General features: G+C 46.4%; 1 protein-coding gene and 1 pseudogene across 2 annotated transcripts in view; one reads left to right on the plus strand and one right to left on the minus strand.

Annotated features, from left to right (window-relative positions):
* The window catches only part of LOC110295827, a 28073-nt pseudogene extending 18622 nt beyond the window's left edge, over nucleotides 1-9451 (minus strand).
* The window catches only part of Fam234b (family with sequence similarity 234 member B), a 37542-nt gene continuing 29750 nt past the window's right edge, over nucleotides 9321-17112 (plus strand). The window contains exon 1 of one of the 2 annotated variants that reach the window (XM_021165154.2): nucleotides 9321-9486. In XM_021165154.2, the coding sequence (XP_021020813.1) occupies nucleotides 9450-9486 (37 nt within the window). In that variant the 5' untranslated portion in view covers nucleotides 9321-9449. The remainder of the gene's footprint in view (nucleotides 9487-17112) is intronic. The other variant, XM_021165155.2, reaches the window with a different exon arrangement.

Below are 17112 nucleotides of genomic sequence, written 5' to 3' on the forward strand. Positions count from 1 at the left end.
TCATTTAAAATTCTCTGGAAATTCTCTCACAGACACACTGAGAGCTGTGTCTCCCAGGTGGCTCTAAATCCAGTCAGCTTGACAATGAAGCTCAGACATCTTGTTTTGGTGTGCAGTTTAATAAAAGTGTTGGGCAGTCTTTCATATCATTACAATTCATTAATCAATTTTTTGAAACTATACATGAATGTCTCAAATCCCTAGCCTTTCTTATTAAATGGCAGATGACTCTCCGGGCTACAGAATGAACCCTGTCTCAAACAAACAAGCAAAACAAAACATCCAAGTAAACATCAAAATGAAGTGGACTGAGTTAAATTAAGGCTAGTTAGAAAAAAAAAATAGTGGCTGGAGAGATGGTCTGGATCCCAGTATCTAAATGGCAACGCATAACCTTATAAGTCAATCTTGGGAAAAACAACAATTAGAAAGGGGTTACTTAAGATAGATGCAAAACTCTCAGGAACTAGCCCTTTCTCCAGGGTGCTTCCTCTTCTTTGGGGCTGGCTCCGGAGAGCACAAAGGGGCTTTGCTCTTCCAAAAGGGGACAAACTCTCGGTGTACTTGAAGGCAGCAGAGGAGGAGAACAGAGGGTGTGTCTGTGATGGGAGGAGTCTTGTGGTCCCAGATATGTTCTCTTTTCTAAAATCCCTAGAATGCCAGCCAGGGAAAGTCTGGTGTATTGGAGATCAAGATCATCCTGGGGTAGCCTGGGCTACATGTGGACACATGGCCACACCTCAAGCAAAGAAGGAAGAGATGTGTATGGGGTACAGTCTTTGGTCTTTAAGCCCCTACTATCATACTATTAATTTACAAAAGATATTGTGTTTGTGTGTGTGTACACAGAAGCAAGCTCTGGTTTGTGTCACTGGTGTGCTTCAGGAGGCTGGAGGGGGCTGTGGGGTCAACTCAGGTCATCAGGCCTGAGCACCAAGCGACTGTATTTGTTGAGTCATCTCCCCAGGCCAGCTTATAGACTCCGTATCTAAGATCTTTCATTATTTACAGCCCAGGAGCAGGAGGAAACCCTTCTGCACTCATTACATCACTGGCCACATCTCCAGAGATGTGTGGCTTTGATTCCTAAAGAAGAACTTAGCCTCAACGGAAAGACTGCTCAACAAGACAAGATCGAATACACTTGAGGTAAAGGGACGAGAGTGTGTGTGTGAGAGAGAGAGAGAGATGGGGATATTATGGATATTTTGAAAACAGCTTTAAGCTAAATTTATTTTGTTCTACAAACCTTACCCTCTATGTTATCCTTGATTGTTTAATAAAGATGACCTTAGCCTGGGTTGGGCAGAGGAGAGGGAGGCATATGGAAAGTTCTCGGGCTGGGGGGTCTGAGGCACTAGGAAGAAGAAGGAAGTTGGCATGGGGTAGTGTAGATCTTGAGCACATGGCCAAAAGACCTAGCCTGATGGAGTAGGAGTGGCCCAGGCAGGATGTGGCCAGTGATATCTCAGGCAAGTACACAAAATAGCATAGAGGGTTGGTACCTGCCCAGCTCTAGTGCTTTCAAGCTTATTATAAATCTAACGCTTTCTTTGTCTTTCATTTGGGAACTAGATGGCTGAAGTGGGGTAGAACCCCCACTAGGTATTTAAAGGCAACGGCCCCCAGGGTAATAATTCCACAACAGCCTCCACCTTTAAGTTTCTTCTGTTGGATATTTTGTCACAGCAACAAACAAGCAAACAACTACAACAGTGGACACTGACCACATCACGTGAGCTCTCAAAGACTAGTGGAGTCCAAAGAGATGGTGTGTCAGGCTGCAGAAGCAATTGCTACTTGCTGTGGATTTGATCCGTAGACTTCTGAGCTCCATCCAACTCTTAGGTTCCTGTATTTTTAAAACCACACCTGTACATAAATTCCTGTCACCAGGGCTGATACTGAACCTGGGTGGAAATGAGGTAGGGTGGCTGTGTAGGGTGAGAGACTGAGTCACTTTCTAGTTAGGCTTCCTTCTTACAGTCTGATGTTAAACAAAACACTAAATTCATGGGCTGTTGGGTGGAGGCAGGGTGAAAGAGCCACTCTGAGACAGCCCTGTGGAAGGACACTCCACTGCAGTTTGCTACAGGGCCAACACACCTAGCTGTTCTCAGGCACTGGAAGGGGCCCATAAAGTTCTCAAGTAGGACACCCCAAAGAACGCCCCGAAACGTAACGCCCAGAATACAGGCCTTTCTGCTGCAACGTGGAGGCTTCAGTCTGAAACTGCCAGCCTGGACTCACTGAGAACTCATGGGCTCACTCGGTAGGCAGACATCTTAAGTATTACAGTACCTGAAATTCTGTTTCCTCGACTCGGGGATTTTATTTCCTTCCTCTCCTGGAGAGAGGTATAGAAATGTGAATGCACAGAAGACACCGCAGTAACTGGGTGAGACCACGTAGATGAACCCAGCATGGCCACTCTATTCAGTTCTTGGCCTCTGACTCTCAGCCTCCCTCTTCCTCCCTTTGTATGGAGCAGGATCGTGCTGGAAAGAGCTGCCCACTGCAGTGTTACACAGAGAAGTTATCATCTCCAGCTCCCTATACAGGAAGGGGGGTGGGGAGATTAGAGGAATCATTTTCTATGGCCTGCCTTGGGGGAGAAGAAGTTTGGCTTCTAGGATTCATCTTGGGAAAGAACAAAGACAAGAGGCAGGTTATGGTAGGGAGATCAGAGACACCCTGGTTCTGAGGCTGCTTCTAAAGACCTCCAGTGTCTGTGCACTCAAGAACTCCACCTGTCAAAGCACCACAGTTTGGAAATTCATTTTCTGACCTCCGACCACATCAAAGTAGGACAGGAACCTAATCTTTTGGGGAGGTTGGGGGTTGTTTGCTTGCTTTTTGCCTTGTTTTGTTTTTACACGGCCCCACTATGATATCCCCAGCTGGCCTCAGCCTCCACTCCCACATCCCCAGTTCAGAGTTTAAAGGCATGAACCTCCTTCGCCTGGGGATTTAACCCAGGGCTTTGTGCTTGCTAGATAAGCATTCTCACCAGCCGAGCTACATCTCTAGCCTCAAAGCTACCTAGTCTTAAGTTGTAACTTAAATAAAAGTTTGAAGGAGGAAATGGGTAACTAATTAGTTTAAAAATGGGATAAAAAAATAACTTCTGTAATGTGTGTGCATGTGTGTGTGTGTGTGTGTGTGTGAGCACACGTGCTCGGGTGCGTGGATCTCAGTTGGACTGGATGGATCTCTCCTTAATCGTCTTGTTATTCTCACAGAGATGTCCCAGCTAGAGGCTTGTTAAGATGCTTTTGTTTAAATCTCGGGGCCTAGAAATCACTTAAGAGTCTGGGTAGATCCAGGTGTGTATAAATCTGAGCTGATGCATCTTTGTGCTTTATTAAAGGACACTCTGAGAACAGGAACCTGTTTGTCCTCTCCAGCTGTGCTACTCCGGGTCTGACTCAAGTGCCCTATAAGAAGTGAATAAGCCACAGGCCAAGGCTGTCTTCCAAGTTCCTGATGCAAGACTGATTTCTCAGGTTCCTTGACATTTGCATTTAACCCCCAAATGTCCTTTACTGAGCTGCTTTTTGGGGTTCTCTCCATCTCCCTGCTGTTATTTGTTATGGTCTTTTCTTTCCGTTTTCAGGTCTCTTCCCTGGTACTGATTCCTGCCTGCTTCTCTCTCTTTAGCCCCAGCATTTCTGCTGGTCCTTGGCCTTCAGAAGACTTTCACCAGAGGCAGGAATTGCTTCTAGGGACAGGTTTGTTTGGTTTTTTTTTTGGAATAATTTAAAAAATGATTTATTTATTTTTATTTCATATGCATTGGTGTCTGTCTCTGTGAGGGTGTCAGATCCTCTAGAACTGAAGTTGCAGTTGTGAACTTCCACATAGGTGCTGGGAATTGAACCCTGGTCCTCTGGAAGAGCAGCCAGTGCTCTTAACCACTGAACCATTTCTCCAGCTCCTTAGGGACAGCTTTATTTTAGACACAGTGGCAAGCTCCTAAGCCAGGAGGACAACCTCGGCTCAGGGACAAAGCCTTAGTCTCTAGCAGGACAAAGCCTGGGATCTTTCTGTCTTATGAAGGGTTCAAGCTTCCTTTATTTATTTAGTTTGCTTATTTGAGACAAGTCTCACCATGCTGCTCTAACATGGCCAGGAACTCACTAGGTAGCCCAGGCTGGCCTCACACTCACAATGCCCTTGATTCAGTCTCTCAGGCACTGGGATTAGCGCTGCTTGCTGTCATACTGTTTGAAGCCTGTATTCTTCAACCGTGAGACATTCTTGACACAACAGAATGCAAGCTTCTCCAGGACACCAGCAGGAGCTGGGATGACATGACCCAAAGAGGCCTCCAAGGCCCTAAGATGTAGAAACCCCAGACAGGAGCCCAGACCCCTGACCGACAGGGAAAAACAGAGCCTAGTGTCACCTGCCCTGCCCCCCTACTTTGTGACTTAACTAGCAATGCATTTGTATTCTCTAAAATCCCTGTACTACGGAGGTTGTTTGTTACGGCAATTGCTTTCCCCTGGTTGACTCACCCACTAAAATTGGAAATGGCTGATGAAAGTACGCTGTTTGACCTTGAAGAATAGACAGAAGAGTGCACGCAATTTCCTCATAATGTAACCTAGGAGGAGGGAGCCAGTGTTCTCCACTTTCCACTGTACCTCAGGACTTTGATGTTCTCACAGCACTAACCCCGATGTGGTGTGGATCTGTGAGAGATACCAGAAGCCTTCTGAGAGGAGGCAGAGAGCCTGGCAGCCCCAGCCTACCGAGAGCAATGGGTGGCAGCTGCTGGTGGACTCCATGGTGCTGGATCCCAGAGGAAGCCAGGAAACCCACTAGGAGGCTGGTCAGGACCAACAGAAGTGTCTATGGTATCCACAGAATAAGAAGCATTTGAGAGCATGACTTGACCTTCCTTTGATTAAGGGCAGGACACTCGAGGTTTAAATTGATGCCAGCCAGGTGCGTCACAAAGACAGCAAGAAGTGACACTTGTGGGTTCCTGTAAAATAATTGAATTGTTCCTTTCCCTGTCTAGCTTACAAATGAATGAGACTCAGATTATGATTTATTTATTTAGCTTTTGTGCAATTACTGGGGGATTACCCCTCGTCTAATGCTCTAAGTGCTAGAATGGCTGCTTCCCAGGGGAGCTCCCCAAGTACTTTGTGTTTGTGTCTTCGTGGGTTATTCTTGTTCCACCAGCCTGTCCCCTGGGGTTCTTTCACTCCGCATGTGCTCCTGGTCCATCCTGTCTTGTGTCTTGGGCCACAGAGTTTAGCATTTGAATACAAAGTAGCACCAGACCAACCTCCCACAGGTTCCTTCTGTAAGTGATGGAGATGCCCGCCCACTTGGGGATCAATGCGGCTTCAGTTGTGATTTCTAGAACAATATTTTCTATTCAGAGAAGGCACTGTCAGGCGTGACAGGCTGTTCCAGGTCACCTCTCCAGTCACCTTTCTTTGACTTTACTTGGAGGCAAGCCAAGTTTGGAAGCCAGGGAGTCCTGGGGAATCTGTACTTTCTATAATGATTTCAGTGGGTGTTTTGGCATCCAAGATATTCAGTCTACTGCTAACTGGAGAGAAGCTCACAGGTGCTCTCTGTGGCAGAGGTGAGCATCCTGAATTCCTTCCGTGACTGCTTTGAGGTGTTTGCTTGTTTGTTTCCTTTAAATTGAGAGGGAGCAGAGGCAGGAGGGTTGACCCATTGTTCCTCAACCTCAGTGAATTCCAAGCTAGCCCGGATTAGAATTAGACTGTTCCCCCCTGAAGACTCCTCCTCCCCAAAAGAAATACTAAAATAAATTGGGCGGGGGAAGGAAGGCAGGTTAAGTTTGAGAGATCTGATTCTGAGCTGTAGCTCTTAGGCTCAAGTGGGGAAATGGACAAGAAGGAGACACCTGAGGGGGACAAGGCACAGAAGCTGGATAAAAGCCAGGGAGCATGGATTCTTGGTATCTGCTTCCCACTGGAAATCCATCTGCAAAGCTGGGCTTCTGAAGAGGAGAGGAGAGATGTCACACAGGTTAAGGGGTATCTGTTAGGTGTGTATATGTGTGTAGGTGTGCATGGGGCACTTAGAATACCCATACCATTTAAAGCAGAGTTCTAAACTTATAATGTTGTCTGTGGTATATACATGTGCGTGTACATATGTGTGACTACACACGTGGAGTCTAGAGCTTGTCTTGGGGAGTCTTCCTCTATGACTCTCTACCTTTTTAATTTTTTTATTTTTAATTTTTTTTGAGACATGGTCTTAGTTTGCATCTTATTGGTGTGACCAATGTGTGTCAGTTTTATCATGGAGGGAAGTCAGGGCAGGAATTCAAGGCAGGAACCTGGAGACAGAAACTGAAGGAGAAGCCAGGGAAGAGCACTGCTTACTGGCTTGCTCCCCAGGGCTCACTTAGCCGGCTTTATCAGACAACCCAGGGTCACGTGGCCAGGAGTGGCACCACCCACAACAAGCTCTCATACCAGTCATCATTCAAGAAAATGCTCTGTAGGCTTGCACAGAGGCCAGCCTGATGATAGAGACGTCTTCTCAATTGAGGCTCCTCTTCCCAGACGACTTGAGCTCTCTCAAGCTGATAAAAAAACCAACGAGCACTCTTCACTGAATCTGAAACTCAATGTTTCTGCTAGTCTGGCTGGACACAGAACCCCAAATTCTGCTGTCCCCCAACCAAGCGCTGGGACTTCAGGAGCGTGCAGTCATGCCCAACTGTTATAGGGTGTTGAGGATCTGACCTGAAGTTGTCACACTTGTTCAACAAGCACTTCACCACCCAACCATCTCCCTGGATCCTATTTACAAAAAAAAAAAAAAAAAACAAACAAAAAACCCAAAAAAACCCAACCAACCAACCAACCAACCAAAAAACCCTGGGTTGTGTAAACCCTCTTTACANCCAAAAAAACCCAACCAACCAACCAACCAACCAAAAAACCCTGGGTTGTGTAAACCCTCTTTACACAACCCAGGCTGGCACACTGAACTAGATCTCCAAACTGCCACCGCCTCCTGAGTACTGACTTTACAGGTGTGTCACCATGCCCAGTTGCAAAGTTTTCAAACTGTAACGTGCACTATTTCATGTCATTTGTATTACACGCACAGGGACATCCTTTTATCTTTTCACTATGGAAAGTGCACGGGCTTTTCTCCTTTCTCTGCCCTGTGTAACCTGGCTGTTCTGGTCACCTCCCTGTCCCGGATGTTCAAGCTCCTGACCTTCTATATACTTCCCATACTCCAGGGCTATTGACGCTGATATCCATCTTCACATCTCTGACTGTGTTCTAATGACTAAATCTGATACCAGGCAAGCAGCTACCTGCTTGTTGTGACTTGTTTCTTTCCTTGGATGACCTACATTGGCATAAAATATGGCTTTTAAGCATATGCAGAGAAACTGGAAAACAGTGAACCATCTCAATGATTACAGAGCACTGAAAGTATTAGCACACAAGGGGCCAGTGACATGGCTTAGTGGTGCCTGGGTCAGCACTGACCACCTGAGTTCAGTTCCCAACACTCACACAGTAGAAAGAGAGCGTGGGTTTTCAAAAGTATGCATATACGCAGACTCACAGATATACATACACAAGATACATACATGTACACATACAAGACAAATGTTAAAGAAGAATTAGCACTTAAGTCATTAAGCCATTAAAATGAACACCATCGTTAATATTAATCATGATGTAGGTTGGCTCACTCCTTTTATTTAAAAAGTTTTATTTATTTCCATGTGCATGGGTGTTTTGCCTGCATGCTTATCTATGGGCCATGTGTGTTTCTGGTGCCCAAGGAAGCCAGAGAGGGCATTGATGGAGTTAACAGAAGGTTGTGAGCTGCCGTGTGGGTGCTGGGAATTGAACTTGGGGACTCTGGAAGAGCAGCCAGTGCTTTTAACCACCGAGCCATCTCTCTAGCCCCCAAATTTACAATTTTATTACTTAGTAAATTAAAAATCAAAACATTAATTAGCCACGCGCTATGGTACATGTCTATGGTACAGAGGCAGGCAGGCAGACCTCTGGGAGTTCCAGGACAGCCTGGTTTACATAGTGTGACTCTGTCTCAAATAACAACAACAAGACATCAACCAGAAGGACACTCGGTTACTGGTGAAGCATTAGTTGTTGGTGCTAAGTGTTTTGCACGTTTACGTTTGACTCTCAGAACAACTCTTGTGGAACAGAAGTGGTTTATCAGCATTAAGCAGACGGTGGGGAGACATGACTAGATAACTGAGACGCTCCGGGGTCAAGCTAATGCTCTCAAGTATTCCTGCACTAAAATGCCGATCTCTTGATCTCTTGGTGCCTGTGAGTGAGAAACCAGTCAGCTCCTGTTTGCTGGATCTTGCAAGCCAGGAGCAGCAGCAGGTAGAGTGTAAATACTTCCCTGGAAAGAGCTGAGATCAGGAAGCCCAGGTCTGTGCCGCAGCATACCTCAGTCACAGGAGCCGTGTGCTTTAAAAGGATGGTGTCGCTTAATTCTCTAAGCAACAAGGCAATAGCATCATTTTCATTTCAAGAGGGCCAGTCAGGTGTGGTGTTGCATGTCTGTAATTCCAGCACTTACACAGCGAAGGCCGGGGGATTAGGAACTCCAGGCCAGTTTCAACTACATAGCCAATTCAATGCCAGTCTATATATACTACATGATCTCAATATATAAATAAATAAACAAATAAACCAATAAATGAGTAAACAAACTAATGAATAAATCTCTCTCTCTCTCTCTCTCTCTCTCTCTCTCTCTGTGTGTGTGTGTGTGTGTGTGTGTGTGTGTGTGTGTGTGTGTGTGAACAGGGTCTCACTATGTAGTCCTGGCTGGCTTGTAACTCTATGTAGACCAGGTTGGCCTCAAACTCAGAGAGGCAAACTTAACCACACCGAGCCATAGATAAGTAAGTTAAACAAGCAAACAAACAAATCTGGTGCTTGGAAGTGGAAGCAGAAGGATCAGGAGTTCAAGGTCACCCTCACCTACAAAGCCAGTTTCCATTGAGACTCCTGGCTCCAAAACAGATGGACAGACTGACTGACAGACAGGACAGACAAACAAACAAGGCCGAGTCTCAGTGACTTGCCAAGATGGCTCAGGTAGTAAATAGCGCAGGCAGGCTTCAAATCTAGTTTGTCAATTCCAAACCCACGCGAACTTCACAGCCCGCGCCTTCCTAAGTATTTACAACCTCATTCTAGGCTCTTCATACACAGATGGGGAGAGATGACTCCCCTTACCGGCTGCTGAGGCACAAGCGACTCAACCTTGGCTCCGCGCCGCACCAGTGACCTGCCACAGTGGGCGCCTCCTCCTAGCTGGGCTCCGGGCAGGTCACACCTTTCCCGCTCGCAGCCCCACGCGCGGTTCGCAGCGAACTACACTTCCCGGCAGGACGCGGCGCGCGCACGCGCACGGGGGCCTCCGCCATGGCGACAGTGCTGTCCAGGGCTCTCAAGCTCCCGGGTAAGGAGTCTGCAGCCCCGCGACCACGCTGTGGAGACCTGGCCTGGGGAGATGAGCGAGGCGAGGCGTGGCGCGGCGGGGCCTGGCTGTTAGCTGGGAAGGCTGCAGCGTCCGGGGGGAGAGGAAGGGGACTCCCGGGTGTGAGTCGGGGACCGGGGACGCTCGGGGACACTTGGGGACTCTCGGGGACTCCCGGGGCAGACATTGCTGGAGGCGCGCGGGGCCGGGTCGAAACTGGAGGGGCGCGACGGTGACTGTCAGGTCAGAGCGCGTGTCGTCGCAGTCTCCAAGGGAAGGCCAGCCATTGGAGCATCCTTCCCTAAGCGCCGGGACTAGCTGCTGCTATCTGGGGCTGGACCAGAGGGGGAGCCGGGGGCTGCAGGACTGTAAGTGAGTGGCCTGGGTGGAACAGCATCCACTTACTGACAGCAGCCTTGCCGCTGTGAGCTAGCCCAGACAGGTGTTCTCCTTCCTCCAGTGTGCAGGAGGAAAGAAGAAAGATTAGGAAAATGGCTAATTGAATCACACGGGATCACACAGCAGGACACTGTGCTGTTTGAATTGCACTGTTTTAACCAAAGTGTATTTATTCTGTCGTTGGCAAAATTTAAACATTTAGGGCTTTCGAAAAATCTGTGGCTCCACTTAAAAAAATTAAACACTAAGTTATAAGCTTATTGGCTGATCACATAAGACAGGAAGCAGTTATTTTTCTCTGCCAGGTTAGAAAGGCTCTCTCTGATAGTCAGCCTGAGGCCCTAGGAGGGCTGCAGGGACCTTGTTCTCAAAGAGTTTCTAGTCTGCTACCTTGAAACCGGCCTTGTGTCTTAGATAACAAGAGACTCCATGTCTTTAGATCTTTCTCCTCTTCGCTGGCTGCTTAGAACTCTGGAAAGAACAGTGATAAGATCTGTCTTGGAGTGTACACAATACTGAAATTAAGAGACAGGCTTGTTTTCTCTGCAGGATACATTGACTTTGACGAAAGTACCCCGGGTTTGGAATGCTATCTTCTCAAAGGCATTTTCAGCCTTTTTTGTTTGTTTGTTTGTTTGTTTGTTTTTAGAGTCCTTGTTTTAGTTCAGCATAGATGATTGCTACTCTCTGAGAATAAAACAGAAAGGGAATGTACCTCGGGGTGCAGGCTTACTTAGCACCCATAGAGCCAATCCCCCCCCAACCCCCCAAGCACTGAAAAGAAGAGGTAGTTATAGTCAAGTGGAGGTGGAACAAGAGATAATGCCGGGCGAATACGAGAAAAACACAATCCTTTTGTATACTCTTCAAAATAATCATTAAAAAAAAAAATAACGGGAGAATAGCTTGCCTGAGCTCTTTTGTGTCTTCATTCTGAGAATGTGCTGCACACAGAATACTCCTTGGTGTGTTGGGTTACAGTTATCTCATCAGCTGACAGTCTGGGGTGATGGATTCTTGTGTTTGGAAGGCAGTTTGGCCCTAAGGGATGAGCGATGATCAATACTAAGGCCTACATACCGTATCTATATTCCCTGTAAGTGATGTGGATTTTCTTCTTTCTTTTGGCTTGTTTTTCTCCTGGTCTCTCCTTGGCCCTTTCCCTTCACTACCCAAAATATAGTTTGTAGCTTTTGCATTAGGTAGAAGTTGCTTTCTCAAAGCTGCTTTTGGATACCGTGTAATTGGGACGATGAGACTGTAGTCCCGGCTGTGTTACCTTAGTTAACTCTCTTACTACTTTCCTGTGTGAAGGGAGCAAAGGGAATGGTGGCTGAGAGCAGGAGAGGGGCTCTGGATTTGACTGGATCCGTTTTGATTTGACTTCTGTGCTGAGGAGCCCCTCCAGGGCCTTGCATTGCTGGGCATGGAAGCAACCAGCTGAGTGGCATCCCCAGCCATGCCCCAGACTAAATGCTTTCTTCACTTGCTTAGCTGCTTTATCTCTTTAAGCGTTCGTTTCCTCATCTGCCATAGTAGTGTTGTTCTAGAACATTCTCTACGTGCCACACACTGCTTTGCATATCTATCTCACAGGGTTATTTGGAGTGGTACAGGAGATCGTCGTCCTTAGGAATTTAATTAGCTTCTGACACATTAGCTGCAGTTTTGGTCGTTAGTAGCGCATGGGGGTGGCACACGACCGAAGGGTCTATCCAGCAGATCCAGGGACAAAGCTCTGCTGGGGATGCGTTTCATAATCTAAAACCTGTTCACTGAGCTCAGGTTGGAAGGCTGTTTGGCTCCCAGGCCTGGCACGAGGTTAATAAGTAACAGAGGGACAATGTGGCATTTATAAAGCTGGTAGGGCAGCTTATCTTTCAGGTATATGTTTTCTTAGTTTTAAAGTTTGAAGGTCAAACACTGAAGGGACTGTTAAAGCACAATGTTATTGTTGTGGTTTGCTTTATGGCATGTGGCTTAGAGAGTCTGTGCCCCTAGATAAACTAACCTAGATTGGGGGGTTATTTACTTTAGTATAGGTACATATCCCATCGCACGTGTGGGTTACCGTATATGCTGTGGTGCTGGGTGTCACAGGGTAGCACACATTTCAGTGTATCTCCCTAAGGACATTTGGGCACAGCACAGCTGCTTCCCTTCATAGGCATGCTTCCTCCGCACCATGCAGGGACACTTGAGTCACTATCTCAGCCTCCTAGGAGAAAAAGCAGGCTCCAGAAAGCTTTTATATCTATGTATTACGAAACCAGTGTCTTCTCCTATATTCTTTGTAGACATAAAAAAGGTAATTACATAAATGTGTGTGAGAGTGTGTATGTGAGCATGTGCTCGTACATGTGCCCGTGTGTGTGCGAGCATCTGTATGGGCATGCTCATGTGTTTGCAAGGGGCCCCTGGTGGCTGGAGGCATAGCATCCCCTCTGGAGCTAGAGGTACAGGAGCTTGCTTCACATCAGTGCGAGGGATTCAGTGCTCAGTGGGTAAGAGCAGTCACTGTACACGCCTGAGGAACTATGCTTGAATTCCTCCTGGCACTCGCATAAAAAGCTGGCCATGACCACACGTGTTCCTGGTAACCCCGGTGCTGCAGCGGGTAGAAACGGGAAGATTGCTGGTACTTGCTAGCTTCTAACCTAGTTTAGGTTCAGTGTGAGATCTTTCTCCAAGAATAGAAAGTGGAGAACAATACAACAGGATTCCTGGCATCCTCTTCTGGTATGTGTACACACATCAGCGTATATATATTATACATATACTACACACCTACCATTCTCATATCATACTACACATACAAAGACACACACATACACTATACATACATATACACCATCTATATACATGCACATACATACACACTGCACATACATATATACCATGTATATACATACCATACATACATATACACACACTGCACATATATATCATTATGTGTGTGCGTGTATATATGTATATACATATATATATACACGCACACACACAGCACATGCCATACATACACATACGCACATACCATGTACATGTGTACCACAATTACAACACACACACACTTATATATACATTACACATCGCATGTGCATACTACACACACACACACACACACACACACACCGCCTGTGCTCACTGGAAGCAGCAGACTCAGACTGAGTCTGGGTCCTAGACTGTGAAGCACAGGTTCATGTCTGACCTGAGTATGGCCTAAGGCTAGTCAGGGACTTGTTGTTCTGCCTGTTTCTGTTATCTTTCTGTGGATAGAAAAAACCTTGGCCTAGTCAGAATTTGCAGCCTGTAGTAACTAAGATGTTTGTTTTCATACTCTCTGTGTTAGTGTAAATGCAAATATTTATGCTCCGAAGGTTGGTCTGGATCTATCCCAATCTTCTGGGATCTTTAAAGGCAGCAGCCAATGGTGGCTCTATGTTCTGGGGTAGCCTGGAAAACAGACAGTGAGATGGCTCAGTGGGTGCCAATCTTGACAATCCCCAGGACCTTGCAACTTATCCTCTGCCTTCCACATGTGTGCCACACATGCATGTCCCTTGCCACCATCACATACTTTCACATTTCATACTTCAGAGGCCCTGAACTTTATACTGTAAGTTCTTCCCCTGAGGACTTTGTAGTCCTATAACTCTCTTCCCACTATCCATGTAGCCCAGGCTGGTCTGGAACTCACCATACAGCAGAGATCGATTGTAAAGGCCTGATTCCCTGCCTCCACCTCCTAAGTGTTGTGATCATAGGCATGTGCTACCACAAGTAGGGGAAATTAGCCAAGTAAAAGGCTTTAAAATACATTTGTTCTTGTGTGTGTGTGTGTGTGTGTGTGCGTGCATGCACATGTGTGATGGTGGCAAGGGACATGCATGTGTGGCACACATGTGGAAGGCAGAGGATAACTTGCAAGGTCCTGGGGATTGTCAAGATTGGCACCCACTGAGCCATCTCACTGTCTGTTTTCCAGGCTATCCTTAAAATCTTGAACCTACTGAATTCTGTTCTTCACTGCAGCAGCTGCTAGTTTGCCTTCAGTCATGGTTAGGACTTGACTCCCCCTAAGCCCGAGGGCATGGTCTTCCTTTGCTCTTCCTGAAGTCTTACGGTTTTATGAGAATGCTCAGTGATGGTTATTCTGCACCGGGTTCTCTTTGGTCCCTGTGCTCCATTTATGCTGCAGTGAGGTTTGCCTATCACAGGCGCTCTCTGTCTCCTTTTGCATCTCCTCTAAGTACCAGGTCCATTTTCTTTCCTCTTCAGTTGTACATATCTCTGCATTGGTCAGTTTCTTGTTATTTTGTTCGGTTTGAGGTTCTTAAAAATTTTAAAAAAATCACGTGTATATGTGTGTGTGTGTGTGTTTACATATGTGAGTGCAGTGTCTGTAGAAGCCAGAAGAGGGTGCCAGACCCCGGAGTTACAAGCAGTTGTCAACTGCCTAAAACACATGGCAGCTGAGCTCCTGTTCCCTGGGAGAGGCATGTGTGTGTGCTTAACTGTTGAGACATGTTTCCTGCCCTGGATTGAGTGTTTTGAGACAGGGTCTTTTTTGAAAGCCAGAGTTGGTCTGAAATTCACTAAACAGCCTAAACTGGCCCAGGCAGCCCCCTACCCAACCCCCTGCCTGCCTGAGCCCCCTGAGTTCTGGAGCACAGGCATGAGGGAGGAGGGAGGCAACTGCCTTGCTTTGAACTTACTTGCTCTTTAGCTATGTGGGCCAATTTTCCAAATGCTTCAGCCTCAGTTTCCTCCTCCGGAAAGTGGGAGGCATTTCTGCCTGAAAGCTGCTACATAGTTTCCTGAGGGGAGATATTCAAAGTGCCCAGAAGGAATGGCCAGCTTTGTTAGCCATTTAATTTAGGTAGGTTTACAGTAGTCATTATCTATGTCAGCTTTCAGAAATATCTATTCTTTTTTGATGATTCTGTGATTTTTGTTGTTGTTGACTTTTTTTTTTTTGACACAGAGTCCTAACCATGTAGCCTTTAAATTTATGATTCTCTTGCCTCAGCCTACTGAGTATGGAGACTGGGGGTGCCAGACAGTAAGAATGTCTTTTCTAAATTTGCTTTGTTGTTTTTTTTCCCCATTGTTTTCCTGACTCCTAATAGTTGACTTTTCATCTCCTGAGTTGTGGTTGCTTCTTAGAAGTAGCACATCTCTTTACCACTCCTCATTTCAGAAAAGACGGTATTCAATGTTTTGGAATTTCCTGGGAAATAAAGTGCTCAATATTTCTCTCACCTGACTGGGGTGGGGTTGGTGTGCCCTCCTCCGGAAGCTGCGCTGAGGGTGGAACCCAGGACCTCAGGCATGCTGGGCAAGGGCTGAGCTATGTCCCTACTCGCTCCTCCTCCACTGAAGTTTTCTTTTTCTCAGTTTGCTCGCTGTATTGTGCTGTAGCCTCTCTTGAGCTGTTTGTAAAACTCTTCAGTGGCGTGAATGCTAATGCTGGCTCCTTTCTCCAGGCTGCTTCTGTTTGGATGGGGTAACTGTGTTACTTTGGGTTCCTGGCTGAGTTTGCCAAGGCAGGGAGCTGGGGCAGTTGGAAGCTAGGATTTAAGCAGCCCAGATCCCTTTCCCAGCAATGCACTTCCTCTGCTGTCTGTGTCCAGGCCGGCAGAATGCAGGGCTTAGAGTTGTGCTGAGAGAGCATTTTTGTGCTGGTTGTAAATCTCTTACCTAAGAACTTCACACTTAACCTTTGTTGCTTGAGTTGTGAAAGTAGGTCTGGGCTCTTTTTTGTTTCCTTTACTCTGTTTTTGTTTTGATTTTAAGACTTAAGTGTCACTATGTAGACCTGGCTAGCCTTTTCTCAGAGAGATCCACTGTCCCTGTCCCCACTGTCATTCCTCCTGAATACTGGGTTTAAAGGTGTACACAGGCTTGCCTGACATCCTTTATTTCTAAGACATGTTTTCCCTGTAGAGCTTGGGCTGGCCTTTAATGTAGCCCAGGTTGGCCTGGAACTTGTGGCAATCCTTGACTCTGCCTCTCACACCCAGGTGTTTGTTTTGTTTTGTTTTTGAGACAGGATCTTATGTAGCCCTGGCTGGCCTGCGACTCATTTCCAGATGAGGGCTCTGATCCTCCTGCTTCGGCTTTAAGTGTGAGGACTGCGGGTGGGCGTGTACCAGTTGCCCAGCTTATGCTTCAGTTGCTACCAATTCTAGGACAGCCTTAAGTTTTCCAACCAAGGTTATGGTTGTGTTGCGAAGCTTAGCGGTATTTTGTATGGAATCCTCTGAGTTATTTTCTGGGTTCTGGCTCCCAGCTGGTCTCTGCCAAAGCAGTCAGCCTCTTCAGGACTGACAAGCCTGTAGCTACTCTAACCACTGGGCAGCTTCAGTCTTGTAGAGATCATCTCCCGCACTTTTTTGTTTTTTGTTTTTTGTTTTTGTGCCTCTGCTTTTTGTCACATTCTGTGAGACAGGGATCATAGGTGTTCCTGTGACCCTAGACTTTATTTTTCTCAGGGATGAAATTATTGGTTGGTTTACACATTCATGAGACAAGGAAGGGTCTTATCAGTTAGAACAAGTGGGCTCTTCTCTCTGATGCCTGGGTGTGAGCCCTGGGCATTGCTTCTCCCTAGGTCCTGAGGTCTTAGGCAAATTACCTCAGTGTTTCAATTCTTTTGTTGATAAAATAGGTATTAGATACGCCCCCCTCTCCCCCATGTAGGGTCATCGTGAGGATTTGATGAATTAAGACACCCAGGAGGTTGGGGTCAGTGCGGAGGATGGTAGGCAGTTGAGACATTTTAAATTCTTACAACAGTATCATCATTTTTGTCGTTGTCATCATCATCATCAATTCTCCGAAGAATCGTGGACTCCGAGATCATTGTTCAAGTACTGACGCGTGCATCTCCTGTTATTGTAGGAGACAGAATTTCCAGAATTCAGCAGCAACTGTCCATACACTGTGTGTTGGGAATGTATTGCGTTCTCCCTCGTTTCCTTACTGCCTCCCTCCCCTTACTCTTACTGTTTTTCTGTCTTCCTCCTCTCTTCTGGTTTTAAGGAAGGTTCAATGACAGAGACACCTCCCAGGACATTATTAATTAGAAGTTCGTATTCCTATAAAAGAACATCCACTAATTATTTTTTATAGATTCACTAACATTGTCTACGTTTCTGTAGCGTGTGGTACCAGGGCCTCTTCTTTCGCAGCAGAGTATAAGATTCA

The sequence above is a fragment of the Mus caroli genome, chromosome 6 (genome assembly GCF_900094665.2).
Source record: "Mus caroli chromosome 6, CAROLI_EIJ_v1.1, whole genome shotgun sequence".
Classification (NCBI taxonomy): domain Eukaryota; kingdom Metazoa; phylum Chordata; class Mammalia; order Rodentia; family Muridae; genus Mus; species Mus caroli.